At 35.7% G+C, this 27,157-nt stretch overlaps 1 protein-coding gene and 1 long non-coding RNA gene across 3 annotated transcripts; one reads left to right on the top strand and one right to left on the bottom strand.

Moving 5' to 3' along the window:
- Positions 1-575: 575 nt before the first annotated feature.
- On the bottom strand, positions 576-12,263 carry LOC109104063 (exocyst complex component 3-like protein 4). Of its 2 annotated transcripts, XM_042768575.1 has the most exons (14): positions 11,967-12,263; positions 10,260-10,553; positions 9,939-10,019; positions 8,580-8,792; positions 6,928-7,546; positions 6,240-6,357; positions 5,996-6,121; positions 4,871-4,971; positions 4,399-4,497; positions 2,950-3,073; positions 2,543-2,665; positions 2,244-2,396; positions 2,039-2,157; positions 576-1,948 (listed from the first exon to the last, which is right to left on the bottom strand). In XM_042768575.1, the coding sequence occupies exons 2-14, from the start codon at positions 10,537-10,539 to the stop codon at positions 1,732-1,734; spliced, it is 2,373 nt and encodes a 790-aa protein (XP_042624509.1). In that variant the 5' UTR covers positions 10,540-10,553; positions 11,967-12,263; the 3' UTR covers positions 576-1,731. The 2 variants fall into 2 exon arrangements, with proteins under 2 accessions (XP_042624509.1, XP_042624510.1); XM_042768576.1 differs by lacking the exon at positions 9,939-10,019 and having other exon boundaries at positions 11,967-12,261.
- A 1,424-nt stretch (positions 12,264-13,687) lies between these two features.
- LOC109104508 lies at positions 13,688-15,094 on the top strand. The gene is made up of 3 exons (XR_006161577.1): positions 13,688-14,257; positions 14,353-14,434; positions 14,875-15,094. It is a non-coding gene; the product is annotated as an uncharacterized LOC109104508 (long non-coding RNA).
- Positions 15,095-27,157: the final 12,063 nt, after the last annotated feature.

The following is a 27,157-nucleotide window of genomic DNA, read 5'->3' as shown; positions in this document are numbered from 1 at the left end:
CATAAGCGGAATAATTGACTCCGGGCCGTTGAATTATTAGAAAAATAATGCACACCCGAGGTGCTCCGCTTCGCGTCGTGGCCGTCTCACCACCTCAGGTGTGCATTATTTTTTTAATAATTCAATGGCCCGTCATCAGTTATTCCTTAAGTAGTGTTTATATTTAAAATATGGCTTTTCCACTTAATTTGATACTTTAGAAAATTAATTTAGAAAGTTAAATTCAGAAAGTTTGGGAAGTTGCATTTTAGGGTTAGCAATATCTTTATTTGTCCTTATTTACAAAAGATTAGAACTAATTTCAGTTTATTTGTTTATATTTTAATTTCTTTGTTTTCATAGGAACATCTGGCAACACTGCATTGCCACACTTAAACTGACAGTAATCAAAAAAGCCCACAGACAGGTTATTGCTGACAGGATATTCGGTTAGGCAAACGAAAAAAAAAAAAAAAAAACCCTCATATTATCTGTCAGAAACATTATCAATGCTATTACAAACAGCAGCATTTAACACTAGTACACAGATCTAGAGAACAAGTACATAAGGAAATGAAATAGGCCTATGCAAACACTGGCAATGAAGAAGTCTATTTTATTCAGTATAGTAGTTACATTTTAAAAAAGTTATGCAAATAAAACATTCATAAGAGCATTAGACAGAGTTATCATATAGCCTATAGCAATGGTTATTAATGAAAACTATTAAAGTAATTTGTATTGTTGCATGAATAGTAAACTGGTAAAATTATCCACCCTAACCTATATATTAAAGTATTAACAAATATTGATAGCCTACAATAAATATGGTATAACTTAAAAGTGTTCAACCGTCCAAAACAGAGAAAACATACAAGTCTGTCTCTTTTAAAGTATTATGATTAGTTGTTTTTGGTAGGGGTTATTATAATAAAGCACAATTCTAAACCCCACCCCAGACCTTACTACTTTTCAAACCCTGGTTACAGCCATGAGCACAGACCGATTTATTTATTTTATGTCGTCCTGTAAGGTAAGCGGTGCAGACTGCTTTTCATCATCTGTAGCCTAATACTTGGAGAACAAATGAAAACATATTTATTTGGGAAGTGAAACCTGTTCCATCTTTAAAAAGATCTGGGGCTTTTGACACAACATCAGCCCAGTCAAAAAAATAAGCCAAGTTTTAAATCCAGAAAATTAAACCCAAATGAACGTTTTTGAATAATAATTGTTATAAATGGAGATTCATATTTAAGAAAAAAACAAATAACAAATCTGATCTGTCATTTTAAGCACTGCAGTGTTATATAGACCTCTGGTGGTGTGCAGAAGATGTTTTGATAAGGTTCTCAACTTTTACAACTTATTTTTATTTCTGTAAGGAATCATTTCTGAGTGAAGTCAATCAGAAAGACATCAATTTAACATGACTTGAATGTGAGCTTATAGCTGTTTGTAGAGGATTACTGAAACCAGCATGCATTTTTGAGAAAGCTTCTTGACTAGAATGTGGCATCTAGAAATATCACATTACCAAGGCCTAGTAGTATTTTATCATTATTTACTAATAGCATTAACAAATGGCATAAGTATGATCACAACATACTAAAAACATTTTAGCTCCCTCTTATGCATGAGAACATTCCTTATTGCTCATAATATATTAGTATTGCTCATACTTTGAATTAGACATATGGTCTCTTTCAAACAGTGCAATGATTTTGTCCACTTCAAATCAAATGAAGTGCATTAGCTGTCTGGTACAATGAAGGACAAACAGGAGAAGGGTGTACCAGTCAGGCAGTCTGTGTTAACTGCTGCTTGAATCTCACTAAAGAGAGCCTGCTCTCTATTCCCAGTATTCTCTGTTCTCTGTTTCAGCTCTGCTAGCCGCTGCAGTATAATATGCTTTTCCCTGCCTCTTATAATTCCCCGGAAGTACAGCACAGCTGAAAGATGACCCTTCCTGAAAGGGGTAAAAGTTTAAATTAGAGTAAAATGAACAATGTTAAATTAACGGACATTGTAAATCTACAGCAAGCGATATGACTCTCACCTGATGTCTGGATAGTTATTAACTAATGGTTGTAAATGTTGTTTTACATCACTTTTTTTGCACCCAATGATCATGCTCAGCTGGTTCCCGACTGGATGGAGCCAATCTAAGGTTGAGTTCTACAGAAAAGAATATGGTAAGGAATATATTAGGATGTTCTGATGAAGAAGCACAGCTGTACAGAGTTGCATTATGGAGATTGTACCATATCTTGGAAAATCTCCTTCAGTTCCTCCCACTGATTTGTTATCTTAGTGGCAGCTGTCTCATTCTTCCTGTTTTTGCATGAGTAGTTATTCTTCATCAGCTGAGATACATATTCCTTCACCACAAAAAAGTGAGCTTTGTTCACAAAAGCCTAAAAAACCATAAACAGTGGAAAAACAGGAAAAAATATGGATACAGCAAAGAACATGAGCCAGAGATGGCACTCTCAAGCTGTAGCAGAGTCTTACATTAATGTATATGTGTATATTAATGAAGTAAACTGGTTGGCACTCTCACCTGTTTAAGTTTTGGGGTCATATACTTGCTCTGATCAGAAAGAGTCTTGGTTCTGCTGATCAGCTGTGAAAAGTCTTCATCAAATGAAAACCATTTCCCTGTCATTTGTCTCCTGAGGAAAGGCTACAAACAGAAGCTCTTTACTCAATATTAACTCACTCCACTATCAAACATATACATTCAGTTAATTATCCATTTCCAGTTGCATAATCACATTGTTTTTATACTTCAGTGATTTCTTTACTTCTAGAATCCTGCACATATATGATATTGATTTGTATTAAAATAAATACTTCATAAGGGTTGTTTGCCTGTTACAATCTGCATAACACTGAGAGTCCGGTGTGACTCTCAAACTAATGCCATTGTTTACCAATGAGAAAAGTGTGCATTTCAGAAGCTCACACCTTGACATCAGTTTTGAAGTCCTCCATCACAGCTTGACTCAATCTGATGGTCAGTCCATCTATTTCATTTTGAACCAGCCCTAGTTGAATCGGGCAGGTGTCTCGATAGCCCTCCATGTGCTCTCTGGAGAAATAAAATATATTGAAATTATATTGTATTATAGTACTGTAGTATCAGCTGTTTTAAAGAGAACTAGGGTTGGGCGATATAGTTAAAAAATTATCACGATATAATGATTCATAATTCATTTGGTATCAATAGTTATTGATTTTTTTTAATAACCTTTCTTAAACAAAGAGCAATAAAAAAAAGTTTAAATTTAACCACTGTATTTTAATTTGCCCAATTTATTAAGAAAAACAACTTATTTTAGTTTTAACAGTCAAACACAAAATAAAATTGAAACAAATATCTCCTTTCTTATATTCTATAGGCAGATTAAATAAGTGTTAAGGAAACATTTGGCCTGTCTCCTGAGGCCACAGAAGGGCGCAATGAGCAAAATAATGCTCCTCATTAAATTGTTTATTCAATGCAATGTAATAACAACTGTCTAAAAAAGTGCATACCGTCTAAACTAATTGGATTTATGAATCGAATATGATTTTGTAAATTGCATAAACAGTTATGAACAAAACGGCATCATTGTATTTATGCAGCTTTATACAAATAGACAAAGCGCCGATCACACAATTGCATTTAATAACAAATGAGAGGCAGTGGAGTGGAATAAAACCCCCACAAATTCTCAAGACATGTTTTCTAAAAGTTGAACTTCTGTTAACTTTATATGGCTTTCTATTCATCTCTTGTGTGAGATGCGAATGCAACTGTCATAGCTGCATTTCAAAAACGCGCCGAATCGCTTTCTGTTTTAACCTAACCAAATTCGACTATTATTTATTTTATTTATTTCTTTATTCACAGTCTCATCACAGGCAGGCACAGCACTCATTTCAGCATGTTTGTGTGTTCTGTTTGTTCAGTTGGCTGTTTACTTGTCTCTCATCATAATATGTGGAGACACATCCAGTGGTTTCCATCATTCTGGCATTCCCCAGTGTCAAGGACTTCCCCTGCCAACTGCCTGACTGCCTATATATAGCACAAATTCCTAGAAATCACATGACTGATTGTTATTTTTGCATGTTTTTTATTCATGGCATTTAAAATGACATGCTCAAAAACAGCTGGTACCTGAACTGAGTGATTATGACAAAAGATTAGAAGATCAAATGAAAATTCTTCCATTGATATAAATGTGAATGGTAACAAATAGCTTTTCTCTGTCTATTAAAGACCTCCTGGCTTTGTAAACACAAATTCTTTCTGAATGGGTGCTTGTGAAATAATGGAACTAGACTAATGCGGCTAGCTATGTATTATTTCTGCTCCTCCCAAACACTTGACAAAAATAACTTTTGGCCAGTGTTGTGTAAATGACTTACTTCAGGGCACTAAAGCTGTTGATGTAGCTGATGTGATACTCTGCCCAGAGAGGGGAGTTTGACAGAGGACTGCTCCACTCAACAAACGCTGACTCAAACCTACAAATAACCACAATCAGTCATACAGAGAAATAAAACAAGCAAACAAAAATAATTAAATACTGCCAAAATTCTATGCAATAAAACTAAAAATAAACAGATGACTTTATGTGTTTTATGGGATGTGGTTTTGATCAAAGGGAAAGGTGTTTTATTTGTATAGATTGGCAAAAAGAAACTTTGAAATGATATGCCAATCTGATTTACTATAATAACCGTAAAATTAGCACATAAAGATATAACAGCTGTTAAGTGAAGGAAACCTGAATAGTTGTCCTCTGTACATAAAATATAGACTACAGAAGCTTTAAGAGCTGTAGATTTACAAAACTGACTTCCACTTAGCATGTTACTGTAGTTATTTATCACAAACCGTTTTGGAAAGGTCTTCAGTTCCTCCAAACAGGAGCGCACAACCTTCTGCTCAAGGTTCACATCGATTCTTCTGGATCCTTGTACATGCCCTTTAATATTCTGGGAAAGAAAACAACATAAATGTGTTTTGTCCCCTTGCGCTGTTTTTTAATTACAGTGTCCTCGAAAAGATTTGGGCACTTAAGCCACTTACAAATGCCTAAATGTCATCAAATTAGATATTAAAACCAAGCGGCATCTGCATACGAATGATGCATTGGTATGAACATATTACACAAATATTTTACAAATGTCTAAATACTTTTTGTATTCATTAGTATACAGATTTTTATCATTTAAAACAGAACAAACTTCTTTGTTTGAATTATGTACTTGAAAATGGAAAAAAATAATTTTTTAAAAAATAAATAAATGGCACTTAGTTTGAAATCTAATTCAATGACACTACATTACAGCATTACAGTGGCTTAATTCTGCCTCCATGTGAGAATTATCATAAATATGAGTTTCCTAATCAGAAATTGGACTATTAGTTTTATCTATAACATCTGCTTTGCTTTCTCTATAGCTGTTAAAGTCATGTATGTTTATGTATAGGTACATAAATAATCATTTGATGCATAATCTATTCTATTTATTTGACTGAAACTTCAGAATCATCAGCAAGATGACTATCTAGATATCATGGTAAAAATATGCACAGTGCGAGCAATGGTTATTAAGTTGTAAACGAATGAGACACTACATTTTATTCAAAATCAAAATCCATATCTTCAGTACATGTAGGCTTTAATAAGAATTCCCCAAGAAGTAGGCTAGAATGAACCTGGTTTCCTGCATGATTCCTATTTATTCTGACAGCAAAGCACTTGAACATAACAAACTCATAATTGCAACTTCATAAATGGAAAGCAGAAAATTTCTAATAGCATGTGAGAACAGCATAGGTTTTGGGACCACTATAAGTAAGTTAAAATACATGTCCAATACTGCCCTCTATTGGTAAACAAATGCTCTCGTGAGTTTGTGGCAGTATAAATTGGAAATCAATGGACTTTGCTTTTACACTCATTTTATTTCCATGTAAAACTGAGTTAAGTTGAGCTAATTATGAAAGTCTTACAGTCCAGATGTCCATGTCAATGTGTGAGCTGTAGATTCCCTCATCAATCACTGGTTTTCTCTTTTCTTTCCACATTTCCTCATTCTCCAGCTCAATAATTCTGTTGAGTGATGTTTTCATGTCAGCCTGTTAAGAGCACAGATTACACTGAATTCAGAAACTCTCAGTTCTCATCTGACATCACACTATCAGTACAATCTCACTATTAGTGTTATCTCAGATGACAAATATGCTTTTATGCTACCTGTAAGCGACTACAGTATTTGTCTTTTATCTGATTAAGGAAATCGTTGTCCAGTGTCAGCACTCTCTGATCTTCCTTCAACTCAGGCTGCAGAGAGCTGCTTCCCATTACCTTCTCACTATGGAAACAGCAATTGAATTCATAATTAAAGCCATAATCATAACCTTTAAAATAATTGTAGAGTCACATCTATAATAATCAATCTCATAATCTGTCATAAACATGCCTCTCAACTCTCAAAGGATATCCATTAAATATATGGTTCTATGCATTATTGTGAAACTAAGTTCTTCAGAATGAATTGCATCAACTGGATCACAAATGAGTATCCATATAAGGATTGAAGGCGGCTGGAATAAATCAAGATGAGCTAGTCATCACACTGAACCAAAACTGTGTTTGGGTCATTTAAAAACACTAGACCTTTCACGATTTGAGAAGTGGATGTTTGGAGCTCAAGACTTTCATCTGAAAAACCTCTGATTGACACAGTAGATCAGTCTTTTGATTGGCTTATGTGAATGAGAATGTGAATCCAGTGAAACTCCAGGTCAATGACATCAAATGCCATTGAAATGTAAACTGACGTGGTGTATCAATATCAAAATATTCAATATCGAAAAGTGTTTTAAGTTATATTGACCTTCTGTATTTAGAAAAACGTAATCTAAACTGAGGAAAACCTCACCTGGGGTAGCGATGAATAATGAACTCAAGAAGAGCATAGTAATCTTTCAGCTCTGTCACCTTTTCCAGAAGTCTCTTTAGATGCTCTCCTACAGCCTCGTGATAGCAGGACACATAGGTTTCAAACACATTAAAGTCTTCTGGATATGAGCTCTGAAGCTCAGTCTTCACTCTCTCCAAATCCTCCACCACAACTTTACCCAGAAGCCCCAGATGCACTGCCAGCCAGGCAGCGTTCTGCTCACGGCTGTCCAGATGAACTTTCTTCAGTGTATCTTGAACCCCATTTAGTATTGCATCCCTCCATGCTTCCCTCCATCCCTGCATCGCTCCTGGCTCTCCCTGCCTCTTCTCTTCCTCCAGGATAATGTGTGCTACATACACCAGCAGATCTTTATTGCATGAGGGAAGAGCATTGGAGTTGCGTACAATGACAAACATTTTGTTCCTTAATGTGCTATAGAGCAGACTGAGGTCTTTCTCTTTATTGACTAGTTCGATAGGATAGTCTTCTTGATCCAGAGCTTGATGCTCCTTCTGAAACTCCAGGCGTAGAGACAGCAGATTCACGTAGGCCTCCTCTAAAGCTTCCATCTCCATCAGTTTGTTAATCTCCATTACTGCAGAAAATAACAGAAAAGAGGAGAACAAAAAGCAAAATATTATAATACAGATGACTACATGAGTTGTGTCCTGATACTGGAACCATAACACAATTTTGTCAACAACTAACATATTTCGGTCATGAATGTTACACAAATATTTGACAAATGTCTAAATACTTTTTGTATTCATTATTATATATATTAGAATGCTTCTGTCTAGATCCCTGCCTCATGAGCTCATGTTTTCCAAAAATATATTATAATATGCTCTGTTTACCACTGATTAGCACTGAAGTGTTTCTGATGTGGTCTGGGTAATGTCAGCATATGTGATGACCTTTACAGATAAACACTAAACAAAACAAAATGTAACTTTCATTGCATGTCCTCTTCATGACAGGTGTGCAAAAAAAGCGCCAGTCTTCAGTGTCACATGATCCTTCATTCTAGTATGATGATTTGCTTCTCAAAAAACATTACTTATTATTATAACTGAAAACAGATACGCCATTTAATATTTTTTGCAGAAATTGTAATACCTTTTTTCCTAGCATGAATAGAAAGTTCAGAAGAACATTTATTTAGAAACATTCTTTTGTAACATTATAAATGTCACTTTTGAGTAACTTAATGCTGAATAAAAGTCGGGTTACTTAACCCAAACTTGAGCAGTAGTGTATATGTGGATTGTTGTTCAGCATGACATATGGTTATACACCATATAAACCCATTTTAAACTGCATTTTTAAAACATAATTTTTTGCATGCCTTGTTATGACCTTTAATTTAATTCAGAGAAGATTCACAGCTTGAATTCACAGGAACCCAGACAAAATGGTAAATGTGGGCCCCATACTGTGTAAAGACCCTTGCTAAGAGCAAACTTTTTAAAGATGATATTTAGGAAAGTAAAATTAATTTGAGCAAATGACCCAAAAGTTATTGGTGTAACACAAAAAATAACCAGTACAAATATCAAAAACATTCATCTAATATTATACTGTAAATCCTTTGTCAACTGCAAAGGGACATGCACTTTCAAACTCACCTGACAAAGGCGTAGTTGGTATCTCTGGCAGAGTATATGTGTCTCTGAGCTCCAACACTGTATCTACGACCTCTGTCTGCTCTTCAGAGGGAGTCATGGCCTCTGTGACAGGTCTAAGTGGTTCTTGTTTTTTTTGTTTAGTAACCAGACCCAAGCTCTGCCTGATCGATGCCCCTCTCTTTACCAGTGAACCTGTTATTTCAACTGCAGAATCTGAGAATAGCACAAACGGTTACTGGAGATGATTTATGTATTATGTTTATATTTTTACTTAACCAGTTATACAGTGAGCTACTTTACTCTAAATTTGACCCTTTTAGTGAATGAACATTTATAGTTTAAAAAGAATATTTAACTGAATAATCTAACAGCTTAATGTAAACTAATGCAGTATTATATTCCTTATACCTTATACCCTAATGATATAATAAACATGCTATAAAGGTCAAGAGGACACATTCTTTGTTCATGTAACTGTTCTATTAATTTTAGAAATAAACATTGTAAGGTGTGTTGTTGTGTTTTGTTTTTACATATTCAATTCAATTCAATTCAAGTTTATTTGTATAGCGCTTTTTACGATACAAATCATTGCAAAGCAGCTTTACAGAAAATTAAAGTTTCTACAATATTTAGTAGTAGCTTATCAGTGGTGACTGTCAGTTTATGTGCATACGGCAGAAATGTTCAGCGAAATCAATAAAAGACGTAAACAAACAGACGATTAACACTATTAACAGCAATTATGCAATCAAACTTATAGCAAAATGTGGTAGTTCTGTATGTTGTTTCTGGGTTAGCATCATCTGAGGTCCTCTGAGGGGTTGGCATCATCTCTTCTCAGGTGTGTGAGTATAAACAGTGCTGGTTTAACCCTAATCAAGTGAACTGTTAGCCAAGAAACAGATGCTTTTTGTTATATTTTATAAGACTTTTAATAAGCTGAATCTGCATGTTTCTCTCTTCAGGTTTGAGCAGAGGATCTCCTCACAATCTTCATTTCAGAGTCCAAAGGCAGGAAAGGCTTCTCTTGCCAGAACTATGTCAGGTGACTGGTCTTTGCATGTCACTAGATTCACCTCTAGACAAGTGAAAAACAATGTGTGCTATCATGACAGCAAGTGTGCTATTGTGTGCTATTTTTCACATAATTATGTGAAAAATATGCAAAAGTGTTCAATCAAAATGCAGGTGTGAATTATGAACTAAAGCTTAAACTCCCAAAGAGTACAAAACATTTCAGCAACAAACCTTTCTGTATTGTTTGCAACATTTACTATCAACACTTCCTGTCATGATAGCACACATTGTTTTTCACTTGTCTAGAGGTGAATCTAGTGACATGCAAAGACCAGTCACCTGACATAGTTCTGGCAAGAGAAGCCTTTCCTGCCTTTGGACTCTGAAATGAAGATTGTGAGGGAGATCCTCTGCTCAAACCTGAAGAGAGAAACATGCAGATTCAGCTTATTAAAAGTCTTATAAAATATAACAAAAAGCATCTGTTTCCTGGCTAACAGTTCACTTGGTTGTTTATGATCAGGGTTAAAACAGCACTGTTTACACTCACACACTTTATAAGTACCATAACTTCTGCTTTAGCTTTTAAACTACTGAATTTGAGAAGTCATTGTCACAAAAAGCAACACTTTTCACCATGTCTAGTGGTTATACACTTACTTGGAGACTGCGGTGGTCGTAATGGAGAATTTGAGCTTTGGTCATCTGTGTTCTCCGACCTTTTGCTTTTAAATACAATAGGGCTCTTTTTACTGACCGCTTTCAAACTTTCTCTGAACGACATCCTTAATCCAAGACTCTTCTCTTTGACTGGACTGTCCATCTGTTCTTCGCCATTTTTTGAACCCTTGGTTGCATCCTCAACCCATTCGGATGGGTCATTAACCTCATTTCCAGCATCTACTTCTTCTTTAGTAGTTTCTGCCATTTGACCATGCATCAGTCAGATAAAGCCTGCAGAAAATACATCAACAACTTTCAGAAATCTTGAATTATTGCACTAAAAACGCAGTGGAAGGTTTGACGGTGTTGACCACTACACCCAAGTGTGAAAATCCAACTGTTGAATCTATCAGCAGGTTCATCATGATGTCGGGAGTTTTTTGTTTACTGACAACATGGCATTTTTTTCACAGGGGTGTAGACGGCATACGTTGTCATAAAAACAAAAAGACGTGAACTCATATTAACACTCATATTACTCATATTAAGTTCATGAATCATGATGTGTAGTGCCTTTCTACTACAGATATAATAATTAGGCTACACACACCTCACATACCATAAATATCATGATGCCATGTACATTTTTAATGTGAGATCTTCAATCAAAAACGAGAGTGATAACAATTCTAACTTTCTCATACTGCCTGACAAAATAACTGTTTCAATTTAAAGTGTTCAATTTAAAATTTAAAGTAAAGTCATTTCACAATACGGGTCCCAAACTTAATAGATTAACCTCACATATGGTGAATACTGGGAAAGTAGGACACTTCAGGAAATTTTACTTTTACTGCAATTTACCTGACATTACACTTTTATGGAAAGCTTAGGATGTCTTCTTTTAGGCTATAGTTAAAAGTAAAAATGAAGCATATTGGAAAGAAGAAAATTCAAAGCCCTCTCCTGTCCAAACCCCAGATTTTTTTTTTTCAGGCAATACAGTCAAGTGGTCAAGCACATTTCCCTGTGCTTTTTTATTTTTAGTGTTTTTGTTCTACAAAATAGCCCTACACAATAATTAAAAAGTCCACTTATTTCATCTTCAAAACTCCAATTTTGTCATTCCATTCTGAAGTAACCAACATGTCATTACACTGAACTTACACATTTGTTAATACACTCTACACTGCACTCCACTGCCATTTAAACAAGTGTATTGCTGTATAAGTTAATCATAAACGTCTAAATATGATATGGTGTCCCACTTTAAATTATTACCTATAACCTCGGTTTATAAAATGACAGATTGTAAGAAGTTTCTGAGTTATGGAAATATCTCCTATACATAACACCGAAAGCAACACTAGCAGTGGTTTCTCTCTGAACAAGATTACATTACTCCTTCAGTGTGTCATCACGGACAACAGCTCAAAGAAATTCGCTACAATGACACATTACAGTAATGTGACATCAGTTTTAACCACTAAACTCTCTGAAGCGTAAATGTCTGTTATTAGCACATCCACGGCAACCCGGATTAAAGGTAGCGGAGTAGGCTATTCTGAAGGTCAGACACTTTTAACATGTTCATAGGTCAGTCAATTATAACACGTTTACCAACAAACGTAGCTATTATTACTTTAAAATGAGTTTATAAATATGTTTGTGAACATCGCAAGGTAAATTGATGCCCGCACTCACCTGAGATCCGATTTCCTTAAGTCTGCCACTCGCAGATCTGTCACTTTTCACATAAACTACTGCAAAACAAGCAGCTGGCAAACGCGCTGCACAGACAGGTTTAACCGCAAGATCAAACTAATCAATTTCCCGTAAACACGGTTCACACAATAGAGCCTCTGGTATTCACCTTGAAACGTCACTGAATAGGTGCACTGGGGCGCTCTGGTGCAGAAACTAGCTTCAGATTTTAGTTTCAGATTCACTACAGTTCTAGACAGAGTTGATTACACATCACTTTTTTGATTCCCATAATCTGTGTAAATACAGTTGTGCCTACTACTGAGAAAAAAAGTGGTTATGCAAAGCATAATGCGTTTCCTTCATGAGCAAGTAGCATATTCACAAAACAGCAAGTTCTGTGTCTTCTTGGGTTTATTTATGTATTTATACAAATGGTTAGTACATAAAAATTCAGAGGATTTAAAAAAAAAAAAATTATTAAAATACAATTTTGTTACGCAAACTAATTAAGTGACACCTAGTAAGTTGTTAAAATAATTTTTAAAAAGAGTCGTAAACATAGTCCACATATGTCATGGGGACTATGTTAATGGCACTTTCTGTTAATTTGTAACTAAATGGATGTGTAAACATTAATGCTCGTTTTTGTCAGATATTAGCTCAATGACAGGAACAAGACTAAGTTTATTGAACCAGTGGCAGGATTAACACAAGGCAGGTGAGCATTGACTTGGATGAAAAATTGTGAATGGAATAAACTGTATGATACCTTGAATCTTATCTCTTGTAAGTGCACAATGTCTCTCTCTCTGTGTGTGTGTGTGTGTGTGTGTGTGGATTCTGGGAAGTGTAGTTCGTGACGAGGAGTGACCGTGTTATACATTTACTTTGGCTGCATGTTTTTGTTTGGCTTCTGAAGTAGAGCAAAGACTTGTGTATTATTATTCCCTGATCTAATAACCTATTCTTTCATTGATAAAAGCACTGGTTTTTATACCTAAATGCCATGTGTCTTTTCAAGTATAGATGAAAGTGAAAGTAATTTTCCTGGCTTAATATAGAGCTGCTCTCAGAAGACAAGACATTCCCTGAAAAACTTTCAGGTAAGAGCTATTAACTTACGTTACTAAATTTTGGTTGCAGAAAATATAGTACAGCAGCTCATGTTTTAGAGGTAACTCTAAAGTAATTTTGTTTGCCAGCGAGACTGAGAGTGAATGTAAAAGAAATAGCAACCCTTTATATTATGTTTCACTTATGTATTTAATATTTACTGTATATTATTATCATAATTCTTCCTTGTTACTGTACTGTAGTATTGCTATAATTCATTTTAAGGTTTAGATTCTCATAAAATGATTAGAATAAGAATGGAATGGAAAATGATTTTGAGGTTTAAAATGTACAATAGTTTCTGTTTTTGCACATTGAAGGATGTCTTTCACAGACTTTCTTTCTTCAGAAAAAGCTATAGGGACAGTAAAAATAAATGGACATATTTATTATTTATCAGTGGATAAAGAGGATCAGTTTGAATTTAAGGCCACAGAGATCCCTCAAAAGCCATGCACAGGTAAGTCCCTAGTCTGGTTGTTTAAATAAATACAGCACATTTAATGCTGTACATATACAAACAGACATGCTGAAGGAGGCCTATCTGAACCTCTTATTCTCGCTTTGTTTTTCTCAATAGTTGCTCTCTCTGCGCCTGGATATACAAACAGACATGCTGAAGGAGGCCTATCTGAACCTGCTCTCTCTGCGCCTGGAACTCCAGCATGAACAGAGCACTCCGGAGGAAGGAGCTTTCCAAACGAATCTGGTTAATAAAGAGAAAGACCTCAGTCTGCTCTATGGAGCACAAAATGTTTGTTATTGTACACAGCTCCAGTGCTCTGCCCTCACGCAATAAAGATCTGCTGGTGTATGTAGCACACATTATCCTGGAGGAAGAGAAGAGGCAGGGAGAGCCAGGAGCGATGCAGGGATGGAGGGAAGCATGGAGGGATGCAGTACTAAACGGGGTTCAAGATACACTGAAGAAAGTTCATCTGGACAGCCATGAGCAGAACGCTTCCTGGCTGGCAGTGCATCTGGGGCTTCTGGGTAAAGCTGTGGAGGAGGATTTAGAGAGAGTGAAGACTGAACATCAGACTTTATTGTGTTTGAAACCTATGTGTCCTGCTATCACGAGGCTGTAGGAGAGCATCTAAAGAGACTTCTGGAAAAGGTGATAGAGTGAAAGATTACTATGCTCTTCTAGAGTTCATTATTCATCGCTACCCCATGTGAGGTTTTAAGAACAAAACACAGAAATATCTGAATGACACTTCATTGCTTAATTCATGTTTAAGTTGAATTGTATCTCTTTTGCGTTCCACAGTGATCTGAGAGTCCATGAGAGTGCCCTTATAATGGCAGAGGACCGGAACAAAATAAAAACTTCTTACTGTGATTGCTAAATGGTAAGCTACTGCAAGGATGTATAGTTTAGCAAATTTAATATTAAAGGGGTCATATGATGCGATTTAAATTTTTCCTTTCTCGTTGGAGTGTTACAAGCTCTTGGTGCATAAAGAAGATCTGCAAAGTTGCAAAGACGAAAGTCTTAAATCCAAAGAGATATTCTTTATAAAAGTTAAGAGTCAACCACTCCCTCCTAAAATGCCTCATTTAAACATGCCCCCACATGTCTACGTCACGATGTGGGAAGATTTGCATAACAAAAGAAGATTTGCATAACAAAAAAAACAATACTAAGATGCTGCCATAAAAATGAGAGAACAGTGGAATGAACTTAAGAAACTATTTGTGGCTATAGTAAGATACAGTCTAGTATCAAACAATGTGAAATATACAACTGTATTTTTCAAGGAAGAGGCAATGAAAATATTCTTATACTCAGGGACCATCCTTAAAATGGCTTTATCCACTGGGAGATTACCTTAGCAACATTATTGGAATGGAAAATGAGAAAAATATAAAAGATCTGCACTGGTTAGTAATTACCCAGACATCAGGTAAGTGTTAAAGGAACTTTGAATATATTGCTATTTTTACAACAATACATGTTTTGTACACTTAACTATTACATGTAGTATAGTTATCATGTATTTAACTTTTCATTTCTAGCAAGAACAAGAAGTGACAAGAATCTGATCACATCACTGTACTGCCTTACTTAAGGATGCACAATGTTATTAATCACTTTATAGTGCTTAAACGGGATGCTATTAACACAAATCATGAGAGCTCCTTCTTCACTAACATTGAGGTACTTTCCAGAAACACAATTTTTATAGACAAAGACTACATTGCACTAAATTCTCATATTATACTGATCACATCACTGTACTGCCTTACTTAAGGATACTTTATAAATACATATATTTATATGAAGTGACAAGAATCTGATCACATCACTGTACTGCCTTACTTAAGGATACTTTATAAATACATATATTTATATGTATATAGGCTGACATGTATTCTAAGTATCTAAGTATCACACTATTATGTTTACAGAGATTCTCTTGGCCATTCGGATGCTTCGGGAACCATCAGGAACTATAAACAATTGCATTATTTTATGAGGCTACTTGTGCTATTTGCCTCTAACCATCCATTATTTTTTTAGCAAGAATTTAACCATTTAACTATTATTGTGCAGCCTTATTTTGGTGTATGTTTTGGTTGTTTGTACGTATATTTTCCAACAGAGGGAGACATTAAACTATAGATGCAAATTTCGCATTTCCTCCATATTGCCTAATCATGCATAAAGAGACTTGGTGGATTCAGTCTATCTACTGTTATATCAATCAATCATCTAAATGTGAATTATAAAACACAATGCTGGACAAAACTGAGTGTGTGCTGTGCAATATTAACTCCAGGTGGACTCAGCTCTTGCAACAAAACCTATTGGTTGGTTATTCATATTTTGTCCCTCCCTCTTCTCTTGTTTAATGCAAATTTAAAATTTTTTTTTTTTTTTTTTTTTTTGCCTAAACCTAACATTCTCTCTGATTTTTATCAATGAACAAAACATGTAGATAAAAATCATTTTCACCGCTACAGTGTGTTATTGAACAGATATTTACTTTTACATACTTTCGCAATGTTTTGGGGATATTTATACAGATATTGATGTGAGATGCCATCTTTGTTTACATAATCATGTTTGATTTTGTTTTAATGACTTAACTATATGAGGTGGTGAATTTATTAATGAAATAATTATTAAACATTTTACACATTTCCACATGCAAATAGAGTGTATTTGTTTATCTGCCTGAGAGAGTGTGTTATTTCAGGACAGGCTGGCTTGTGTCCAGATGTCCTGAGGATTACAATCTTATCCACAGTCTCTAGAATTAGATGTCATGAAATGGGTAGGAGGGGATTTTAAAGATATTTGTAGTTCACTAAATGCCATAGGTCTCTGGCTCGCCCACAAGTCCTCTTCAGCTAAAAATGACACTTTGCTCTCCTCCTCTCACCTCCACATAAGCATCTCTATCACTTTTGCTTCCTGCAAATTCATAATCCCTCTTTTTCTCCAACTTGCTCTACTTAACGTGATCACAGGTCTATTTGCCTTTTTCCTCCTCTCCTTCTTTCAAGAGGATGCAGCTTGTTCAAATATCTTCTAGCTGATTTGTATACAGAGACTGTAGGCAGCTGATGACTTCCTGGGTGTCATGTCATTGTGAAGATGTGTGTGTGTGTGTTTGTGTGTGTATGAAAATGCATGTCAGGGCTTCTGTCTCTGGTGCTCAGTATTATATTTAGCTCATCATAGCGTACCTGATATCAGACACATTCCAGCGCTTTCTATGTCTCTCACCCTGCCTTACCTTATCATGCGGAGCAGGAGTCAAACTCACCAGTCAAATGCTATCAGGTTTAATAAAACTCTCACGAGGTCCACCAGACCCACTTTATATCACTGTTCTTCACTGGAGGGCTAATGAGTCTAACATCAGTTTCGGTATTTAACACTGACAATGTGCTAATGGAAAAAACTTAAGTTAAAAAAGACACATGTGAACCTAAAACCAGACATATATTTGGAAAGAGATCTTTCCTTCTCTCAGTCACTTTTTATATACATTTCATGATCTTTTTCTTTTTTTGTTTGTTTGGAGGTTTGGAGAGCTTTGATTACTATTACTATTGAACAGGATCCATGTATTTATTTATTTATTTTCAAACATCCCCATATGCTTAGATGCAGAACTTGCACAATGCATTCACATTCACCCTAACAATCATCCAGAACACACTTGCAACCACCTAGCAATGCCATAGCAACCACATAGAATACCCTAGCAACCACTTTTACACAGGCAAACACCTCTTTTTTTCAAACACACATAAAATCCCATCTTGCTTTGCAGTCTTACATTTTTAAAACCTTCGTTTATTGGCTGATGAAGGCTGAGCACTGGTTCAAATGCTGATTATTGCTTCACTAAAAATAAGAGAAGACTGCCCTAGTTTTCTACTCTCATTTTTAGAAACAGCAACATTACACTTCAAAAGAAGCCTGTATTCAGCTGTTACACTGCCATTCATCTGTTCGTTAGTTCTTAGTTTCAGAAACTCCTGCATCTTGTGAATATAGTAAAAAAAAGGGGTAATTAAAGGCACTTTAAGATGCGTTTTAGTAAAAATGGCTGACAAATCATAAATGCAATCACAAATATGATTTAATTGCTTATCACTTTTGACCAATAACTGTTACCAAACTGATATGGTGTTAAGCGTAAGGTGACAATGGCACACAAAGTTTGGTGTCAATATATCAAAATTTGCCTCAGGTGCAGTTTGGCATCATGCCATCAAATTTGTTTATGCAGTAAATGAAAACTGTTTTGTCTACTGACACAAAATCCATAAATTTTTGCTGGAATGGTCTGAAGATTAACTGGTTTGAATTTGGAGAAAATTGGAGAAAACAGTCTTAAGTTATGTGTATGTATAGTTAGACTGTTTTTTTTTTAAATGTTTTTATGCTTTGGCAATGTAAAGATACTTTTGCCAATGCCAGTAAAGCTACTTGAATCTTGAATCTAGTTAGACTACCACTTCAGAAAGTTAGCTGTGTAGGTCTAAAAATTGTTCTTTCGTCTAGTGTTGTATGTTTATAATTATGTTTATTTATGTAGCACCGTGGTCCAGTCCTAGACACGACATTTCGTTCCACTGTATGTCCACACATATAGCAGAATGACAATAAAGCTCGATTTGACTTGACTTGAGTTTGATAAACTATGTTTTCAACATTTACATTTACATTTACATTTAATCATTTAGCAGACGCTTTTATTCAAAGCGACTTACGATGAGAACAATAGAAGCAATCAAAATGTTGGACAAGAAGTTCTGTTTATGGCATAATTGGTATTAATGTTCTCTGCATTATCCAAGGAATCTGCAAGACCAGTCTCATGACAATAGACAAAAATAATCCAAAGTTATTTGGATTTTTTAATTATTATTGACCACAAGAGGGCGCTGCCTTGAAACATTTTGTAACAAGTTTTTTGGCGAATTTGTTCGTGTGTTATTTGAGAAGTTGTCTAATCAACTTTTTGTCTGTATGGTCTGAAGATGATCTGGTTTTATTTTCATGAAAATCAGAGCAACAGCCTAGAAAGAGTTCTAAAAAGTATTTTAGAATTATTATTATATAATTCTAAAATCTATTTATCCATTTTTTCCTGCCTGATTGCACTAAAGCAAACAACTTCCTGTTTTAACCTCTTTACTTTTGCACAATATTACATAGACACTAACTGAGTCTGTATTTATAGTTCCCTGTGAAGTATTATATTTATAGCCTGTCTACTGGTTTTGTGTGTTAATTATTGGTCTTGTAAAGACCTGTCATGCATTAAACATCATCTGCATTGTGGCTCCAGAGACTGTATTTTTTTGCTTCTTCCTCTGCCACACAGACAAGAAATGACATGACTAACTTAACTGACAAACATCTGTCGCAAACAAACTCGGGAACTTTTTGCTTGCGAGAAGCTAATTTTGTTGATGCAAATGTACAGCTTTGCATACATAATAGGTCTACAGCCAGAAGCAAAACAAAGGACTGAAGTGAAATGAGCACAACTTTGCAAACAACCATGGCTGACATGAACAGGGATGAATGAAACTGTTTTCTTGCATATAATCCTCCATTTGTTGACCCTGAAACAACCTTTCTCTCTTTCGTTCTCCCTCCATCAGAGATGTGCTCTCTTCTTCAAATGTGCTTGTGTCTGGGGATGAAATCAAACCCGAGCTTGTGTCGCTCCCTGTGCTGTCAGAGAGAAAGATCATGATTGAGAGTCACCACTGAGAGCTGAACTGCATTATGGGTAAGAACAAACAGAATTGGCAACAAAGTGTAGCCCTCAATTCCCAATGTGTCTCATTTGATTCAGTTTTATCTTGATGGTGCAGTTTTAAAAATCAATAATACCACAAGAAGATAAATTGACCTAGATTGATCCAGAGCAGGCAGATTCTCACTTCGTGACTTACTTTTCATTCAGTTACCCAGAGGCAGTATATCTTCTGATTTGAGTTTTTATATGTTGTCTGACTGGATCCCTTTCATGTAAAAGTATAAATGTTGTTTGACTGGTGAATATGCCACTATGCTCCCGAAATGAATATAAATTAACAAGACCTAAGCCTCAACCTCAGTTCACCGAAAGGCTTATAATAGAGTTCTCATGAATGCAGTCTCCACAAACAAGCACTGACAGACAAGTGACAAGCTCTTCATGATCCATCTGTCACCTGAGCCAAACGTGCCTGAGTAAGTGGAACAGACTACACAAAAAAGCATATGCGTAGGCATATACAACCAGTCACACAGTGAGAGAAAACAGAGAGGTGTGAAATTAATCAGTGTGCTCCGAGGTCACGAGATCATCAAAATAGTTAAACCAAAAATGAAAATTATGTCATTAATGACTCACCCTCATGTCGATACAAACCCAATGCACATTTTGAAGTATCCCATGAGAAACTGATAGAAACGCCCAAGTTCGAATAAAAATCCCTTAATTTGCAAAAACGTTTTTACGCTCGCTTGAGGTGGTTTTTGTGTGAAAAAGGGTTTATGCGAAGAATGGGAGATGGAAATGCATTTTGCAAATAAATTCCTCCAAGCACTATAAAAAAATGTCATGTGACTCTGTGCTATGGGACGGCAAACCAGCGTACCGATCTTGTTCCACAGCATCTAAAATGTTGTTATATGGTAATTCGAAAATGAACGAGAAAACTCTGTCATCAAAGTATTTCTGTACGATTGCCTCCCAGAAATGTCTTACATGAGTGCATTCCCAAACAGCAAAATCCACCTCCGAAAGCAATGACTGCTTGTTCTCCTACTCTACTTACATATCAATAACCCAAGTTTATCAGGAAGTGACAATTTTGTTCTCTTTGACTTGTTGGATGGAAGCGATGCTTGTTCGCAAATGTTTTATACAATATTCCAGTTTTGTGCATAAGTTAAATTTGCAAATTTGGATGGAAACCTGGCTAGTGTCATGTCACTGATCCAATTCAAGTCAAGTCACCTTTATTTATATAGCACTTTATACAATACAGATTGTGTCAAAGCCCCTTTACATTGTTAAAATGGAAAATAGTGTGTTGATCATTTAGGAGGACAATAGTAAACACTAAATTTTTCAGTTAAAGTCAGTTCATTGTTGATTCAGTAATGTCATCATTCAACTCAGTTAGTTCTCTGGATCTGGGTGGCTACGGTGACCACGGAATAAGAATGAAACAGACTAAAATTAGCGTAGATGCCATTCTTCTTATGATGTAACAAGTAGACCGGGTGTTATGGGAAGTGTTCTCAGTTCGGGTTGACCTAATTAATGCAGCCTAACAATCCTTTAACTGTTTTGAATTATAAAAATGTCATAGTGTGTTATGTGTATGGCTGGTTAAAGAGATGGGTCTTTAATCTAGATTTAAACTGACAGAGTGTGTCTGCCTCCCGAACACTGCTGGGTAGAATGTTCCAGAGTTAAATAGGAAAAGGATCTGCCACCCGCAGTTGATTTTGATATTTTAGGTATTATCAAATGGCCAGAGTTTTGAGATTGCAGCAGATATCAAATAACATAATATCATAATAAATCCATAAAATAACTTTTTAGCTCATAACATAATAGCATCATAAATGCATTAATTAATGTTTCTGCATTTGACATTGAAAGCATAAGTCATAATTTAGATATATTCTTAAGAAGGAAAAATGCAGTTTTACAAATGCTAGAAACATGGCTTTCAAAAGAAAGATAGCTTTCAAATAGCACACCCAGATTCCCATGTGATGATGAAGAATTGACAGAGCAGCCACCAAGTGTTAGACAATGTTCTAGCTTATTACATGCAGAGGTTTTTGGTCCAATAATTAACACCTCAGTTTTTTTCAGAATTTAGCAGAATTTATCCAGTTCTTTATATCAACTATGCATTCCATTAGTTTTGCAAATTAGTTTTGGTATGTTTTGTCAGGCCGTGAAGAAATATAGAAGTATCATCAGCATGGCAGTGAAAGCTAACACCATGTCTCCTGATGATATCTCCCAAGGGTAACATGTGAAGCGTTAAAACCAACGGACCTAGTACTGAGCCTTGTGGTACTCCCAACCTGTCCTCCAACTAATACGCTCGTATAGGTCGTTTGTCCAAATCCCTGAAATACGACCCATCAGAGTATACTACAATTGCGCCCCTATCGGCAAAAGGTTGTTTTCATATTAATGTTTTGTACTCTTTTATTTGAACTGTAATTTGCGTTTCGTGTAGCTCAGTTGGTAGATTATTGCGTTATACCTTGATATGCAATCATGCTATCATGGGTTTGATCCCAGAGGACGGACGTGCAGGTAAATGTATATGCTCAATAAGTCATAATTTAGCATGATTTCTGTGAGGGTTAGGTTTAGGGGGTGGGGTTAGGTGTGGTCATTCGAACGAATAAGCCACCTAGTAAAATATGTACAAATTACTGTGAGATCGGTGTTAAAAGTCCACAAATTGCATTTAAATAAACGTGTGTTTTGATTGGTAATGACGTTATACGTCATTTCATGACGACAGACGCAACGCGATACTGTCATTATTTTTATGCCCGCTAGAGGCAGCTTAACTTTAAAACGTAAATATAGGTCGTAATAAGGTGCTTGCACAAACGACCTATATGGTCGTATTACATTGGATTAAACTAATGATTTAAACCATGCCAATGGAATTCTAATAATGCCGTCCATAATTTTCTATTCTATTCAAAAGAATGTTGTGGACGATAGTGTCAAATGCAGCGCTAAGATCCAGTAGCAATAATAGCCATGATCGGATGATAAGAGCAGGTCATTTGTAACTCTGTTGAGAGCAGTCTCAGTATTGAGTGGAAATCCTCACACATAGTTGTGAGGATAATGCCTTTTCAACAATAAAAAGTGACAAAGTGACGTGACATACAGCCAAGTATGGCAACCCATACTCAGAATTCATACTCTGCATTTAACCCATCCGAAATGTGCACACACACAGCAGTGAACACACACACACCCTGAACACACACCCGGAGCAGTGGGCAGCCATTTATGCTGCGGCACCTGGGGAGCAGAACCAAATTCGTTCCCTTGCTCAAGGGCACCTCAGTCGTGGTATTGCCGGCCCGAGACGCAAACCCACAACCTTAGGGTTAGGAGTCAAACTCTCGAACCACTAGGCCACGACTTCCCCTAGATTTTAGATCGGTCTATAGTTTACTAATTCTCTAGGATTGAGTTGGGTTTTTTTAATGAGAGGCTTAATAACAGCCTGTTATCCTAATTATCATTATCCTAATGATAATGACGAGTTAATAATATTCAGAAGAGTTTCTATGACTTCTGGAAGTACTTCTTTTAGTAGCTTAGATGGTATAGGGCCTAACATGTTTGCTGGTTTAGATGATTTAAAAAGTTTATACAATTCTTCCTCTCCTATAGCAGAGAATGAGTGGAATTGTTCCTTAGGGGATCTAATGTGCGCTATCTGATGCGATACTGACGGCTGCATTGTATTTATTTTATCTCTAATAGTATTGATTTTGGAAGTAAAAAAGTTCATAAAGTCACTACTACTGTGCTGTTGAGAAATGTCTGCATCTGTTGATGCTTTATTTTTCATTAATTTTGCCACTATATTGAATAAATACCTGGGGTTGTGTTTGTTTTTCTTCTAAAAAATATGAAAAGTAAGCAGATCAAGCAGTTTTTTATGCTTTTCTGTAGGAGGAAATACTTTCCCTCAATGCAATATGAAATACCTCTAGTTTTCTTCAAGCTGTGCTCCATTTTCCGGGCTGCTCTCTTTAGGGCGTGAGTGTCCTCATTATATCATGGTGTCTGACTGTTGATCCACATATGAACCCTATTTTTTCCAAAAGATACAGAACCCAAAACAGCTTTCTTGTTCCGTTCACAGAGTCAGTCACATTATTAACTACATGACACAAGCTGCTGAAACTGCTGATTCTTCAGTCAATGAGCTTGCCTGCTCAACATTTAAATAGTCCGGTCCTGTGTATGTGGTAAGCTGGTTTTGCAGCATGCTATCAGAGCTCCTCTGAAACCCTCCACCTCCCCCAGCTATACCTGTCTAGATTTGCTACGGGATTTATGTATGCCTATTTGTGTAGCAGCAGCAAAGTTACATTTATACTAAAAAAAATAAAACAACTATAATTCTCTCTAATTTATATAGGCTAACTGAGACATAGTAATTCTAAAAAGAAATTGTTAGAAATCAGTTCCTTCACAATAAGATGTCAGAATAAAACCAAATCACTAAAATTAATCAGACTTTCCAATGCTACTCATGAGCAATGGATTGCTAAACCATTTCCACATCATTACTATATTCTGGTAGCTTTAATTGGGTAGACTGTCATCAGTCTTCCGTGTGGGCCAGGGCCACCCTGGTCTTTATGATACAACAGTAATATAAAGTTACAGAATATTTTAAGTTACTGTCTGTTTCTGCTCCAAACAAATTCAAAGCAGAACACAGTAGTTGTTTTCCATTTTGGATCAACCAGTGTTTTTTTTAGCTAATTATTGAATGAATGATTCAATGATTCACTAATAAGCCAGTCATGAATCAGAGGGTTTGAACAAATCATTTGAATGTAGGATTTGCTCATAAATTAAATTTTCACCACCTGATGGTGTAATGATGTAACCTGCAGAAAGAATGACTAAAAAATCCCTACCACTAATACAATTTTTTTTGCATGCGATACAAACCAACACACAAACGTGCTCAAATGGAGTGATCGTTCAAAAATAAAGGCATGTTTGAAATTATTTGAAATATATGTGGTCATTTAAGGGATTTTATTTAGCTATATAATTCAACAAGCTTTTAAAATGATGATGATGATGATGATGATTATTATTATTATTATTAAGATACTGTACATAAATATTAAGAACCTAGATGTTATACTTTTAGGTCACACAGACACTGTATAATGCATGTGTATTGGAATCAGGAAACTAGGTCAAACTAAAGACAGGAACAAGAACGCTCAAACGAAACGAAAACAGAACATAATCCTAACAGTATGTTGTTCAACTGTATATAGCGTCACTTCCTGTCCAAATGACTTCAGCCTATATACTCATAATGCACCATTATGATTTCCTGAAATGCTCAAACACACACACTTACATGCAGATACATGCCTGCAAATAGAGAGCTTCCCATAACGGGACTGTGTAGGTATAATTCTTTCTTAAGAATCAATTTATCTTGTTTTGTGTTCCTTCATCTCCCAAATGATTGTAAATACTTCGTAAATATTTCCTCTTTTAAAAGGTGAACAATGTTTAAACCAAAAACCAAAACCCTAACACACATGTTCTGTGAAAACAAATGTTCTGTGTATAATAGTACATTCAGACTTATTAAAACATACTACAGTACACACACATGCATACTTGATTGAAAAACACTGTTCATGCTAGCACAAAAAGGAAATATGCACACATACACAACCATCTTTAACAGCATGTGTCAACAATAAATGGATGGCATTAGTGGGTATTTGATTGAAATGACATTTAGCAGGTCTGCCAAGAGGTTAATGGAGAAGAAAAACAGTTTTATTAGAACGAAAGATGGAGGGAGAAAATAACAAGTGAGAGGGAGAACATAAAAGAAAAACATAACTATTTTCTGTGGTTTAAAACATACAGACTGCATGGATACATTATGCAACACTCATAAGAGGGTGTTAAATAAAAACTCTCCTTGTTGATTTCATGAGAAATGTAGCAATGTCTGATTTGATAACGAATGAATCAGGCCTTTTCACTGAATCAGATTATATACAGAATACCAGTTTAATTCATAACTGAATCTCATATAAATATATATATGATTCAGTTATGAATCAGACTGATCGAATTCTCAATTTCATCTCACTGAATCAATGACTCAGGGTTTCTCAGGCTTACTGGAGAGGAGGATTATTAGCGAATAACATAAGTTTCTGTCTGTTCCTTATAAATTCACCATAAAACATTATGATGTCAATTTCAGGTTATGGAATGCCATATTGGTACCTGTATATTTTAAATTACAATTTACTATATATTATATTACAACTTAATCATATATTTGATTATATTTGATAACTTGAAAAATGCAGAAATGCAGTGTAGTTTTGAACAACCTAAGGGTGAGAAAATGATGACAAGATTTTTATTTTGGTGTGACTTGCTCCTTTAATTCTGCTGACTGCAGGATGTAGGAGGATATTTAATATGTGTATGTTTGCAAACGTTTGTGCATATGTGTAGATGGAAGTGTTTCCTCTTCTCACCTAGCTGTATTTGAAATCAGCTGTTTGAAGCCAGCAGAGACAAAGTGAGGGGAAGATAAAAGCGAATCTCTCCCTTTAACTAGAGAGAGAAACTTTACTAGAGCACCATTCAGTGCAGCATACTGTTGAATGGGCGGCACCCCTCTGAGCAGAGATTTGATGCATTTATACCCTTGATAGAATATAAAAAAGTAAAATAGACCATATCTCACTAAAAGGCATGAACAAACAAAGATGTAAGATTGAGACTGCAGCTCTGAGGATAATGATGATGAGGAGCATACAGCTGATAGCTGTGTTGCTAATCAGGCTCCTGCTGAACTAGGTTAAGTGCCACTATCCGTGTCTGATGTAACCAAACCCCTACATTGAACCATCTCCATAGTTACCCAGCACAAGCACAGAGGGGTTTTGACTGAAGTGGAAAAGAGATAAAAAGGAAAACAATGATATTAACTGAGAGCAGGCAATGCAAATTTGGAAATGGCCTACTCATGTGTCAGTAGAGTCCCTTTATTCAGGGCTTAAATTCAGAAAATAAACAGGTTAAGTTTCATGTTTTGATACTTAGCATGGTGAATGAGATGTTTTAAAAGGAATAGTTCACACAAAAATGAAAATAAGAACCTGTTCTTAATGACTTGCCTGTAAAAATAAAGATTAAAAAAAATTTACTCACCCTCAGACCATCCAAAATGTAGATGAGTTTGTTTCTTCATTAGAACAGATCTGGAGAAATTTAGCAAAACATCACTTGCTCACCAGTGGATCCTCTGCAGTGAATGGGTGCCGTCAGAATGAGAGTCCAAACAGCTGATAAAAACATCACAATAATCCACATGACTCCATCAATGAACATACTGTGAAGTGAAAATCTCTGTGTTTTTAATAAACAAATTCATCATTAAGATGTTTTTAACTTCAAATCGATGCTTTCTGCTAAAATACGAATCCTTTATCCATAATATTGCTTTCTCCAGTGAAAAAGTCATCTTGTCTGAATCAAGAGAGAAATATGCACAGGTCAAGCACCTTGTCAAGAGAAAACAGTCCAAAACAATTCTAAATAAATACGCTGGTGGATTTTGACATGAGAAGACAACAGCAGATGGACTTTTTCACTGGAGGAAGCGTTAAATATGGATTATGGATGGAAGTGCTAAAGTTAAAACGCATTCTAACAAACAAATCCATACTTGATGGATTTGTTTATTAGAAACACACAGCTTTATCCTTAACATGATGTTAATTTGATGGACTGGAGTCGTGT

Source organism: Cyprinus carpio, chromosome A13 (genome assembly GCF_018340385.1).
Source record: "Cyprinus carpio isolate SPL01 chromosome A13, ASM1834038v1, whole genome shotgun sequence".
NCBI lineage: Eukaryota > Metazoa > Chordata > Actinopteri > Cypriniformes > Cyprinidae > Cyprinus > Cyprinus carpio.
The sequence above is the reverse complement of the archived record's forward strand: the minus strand, read 5'-3'. Positions and strand labels throughout refer to the sequence as shown.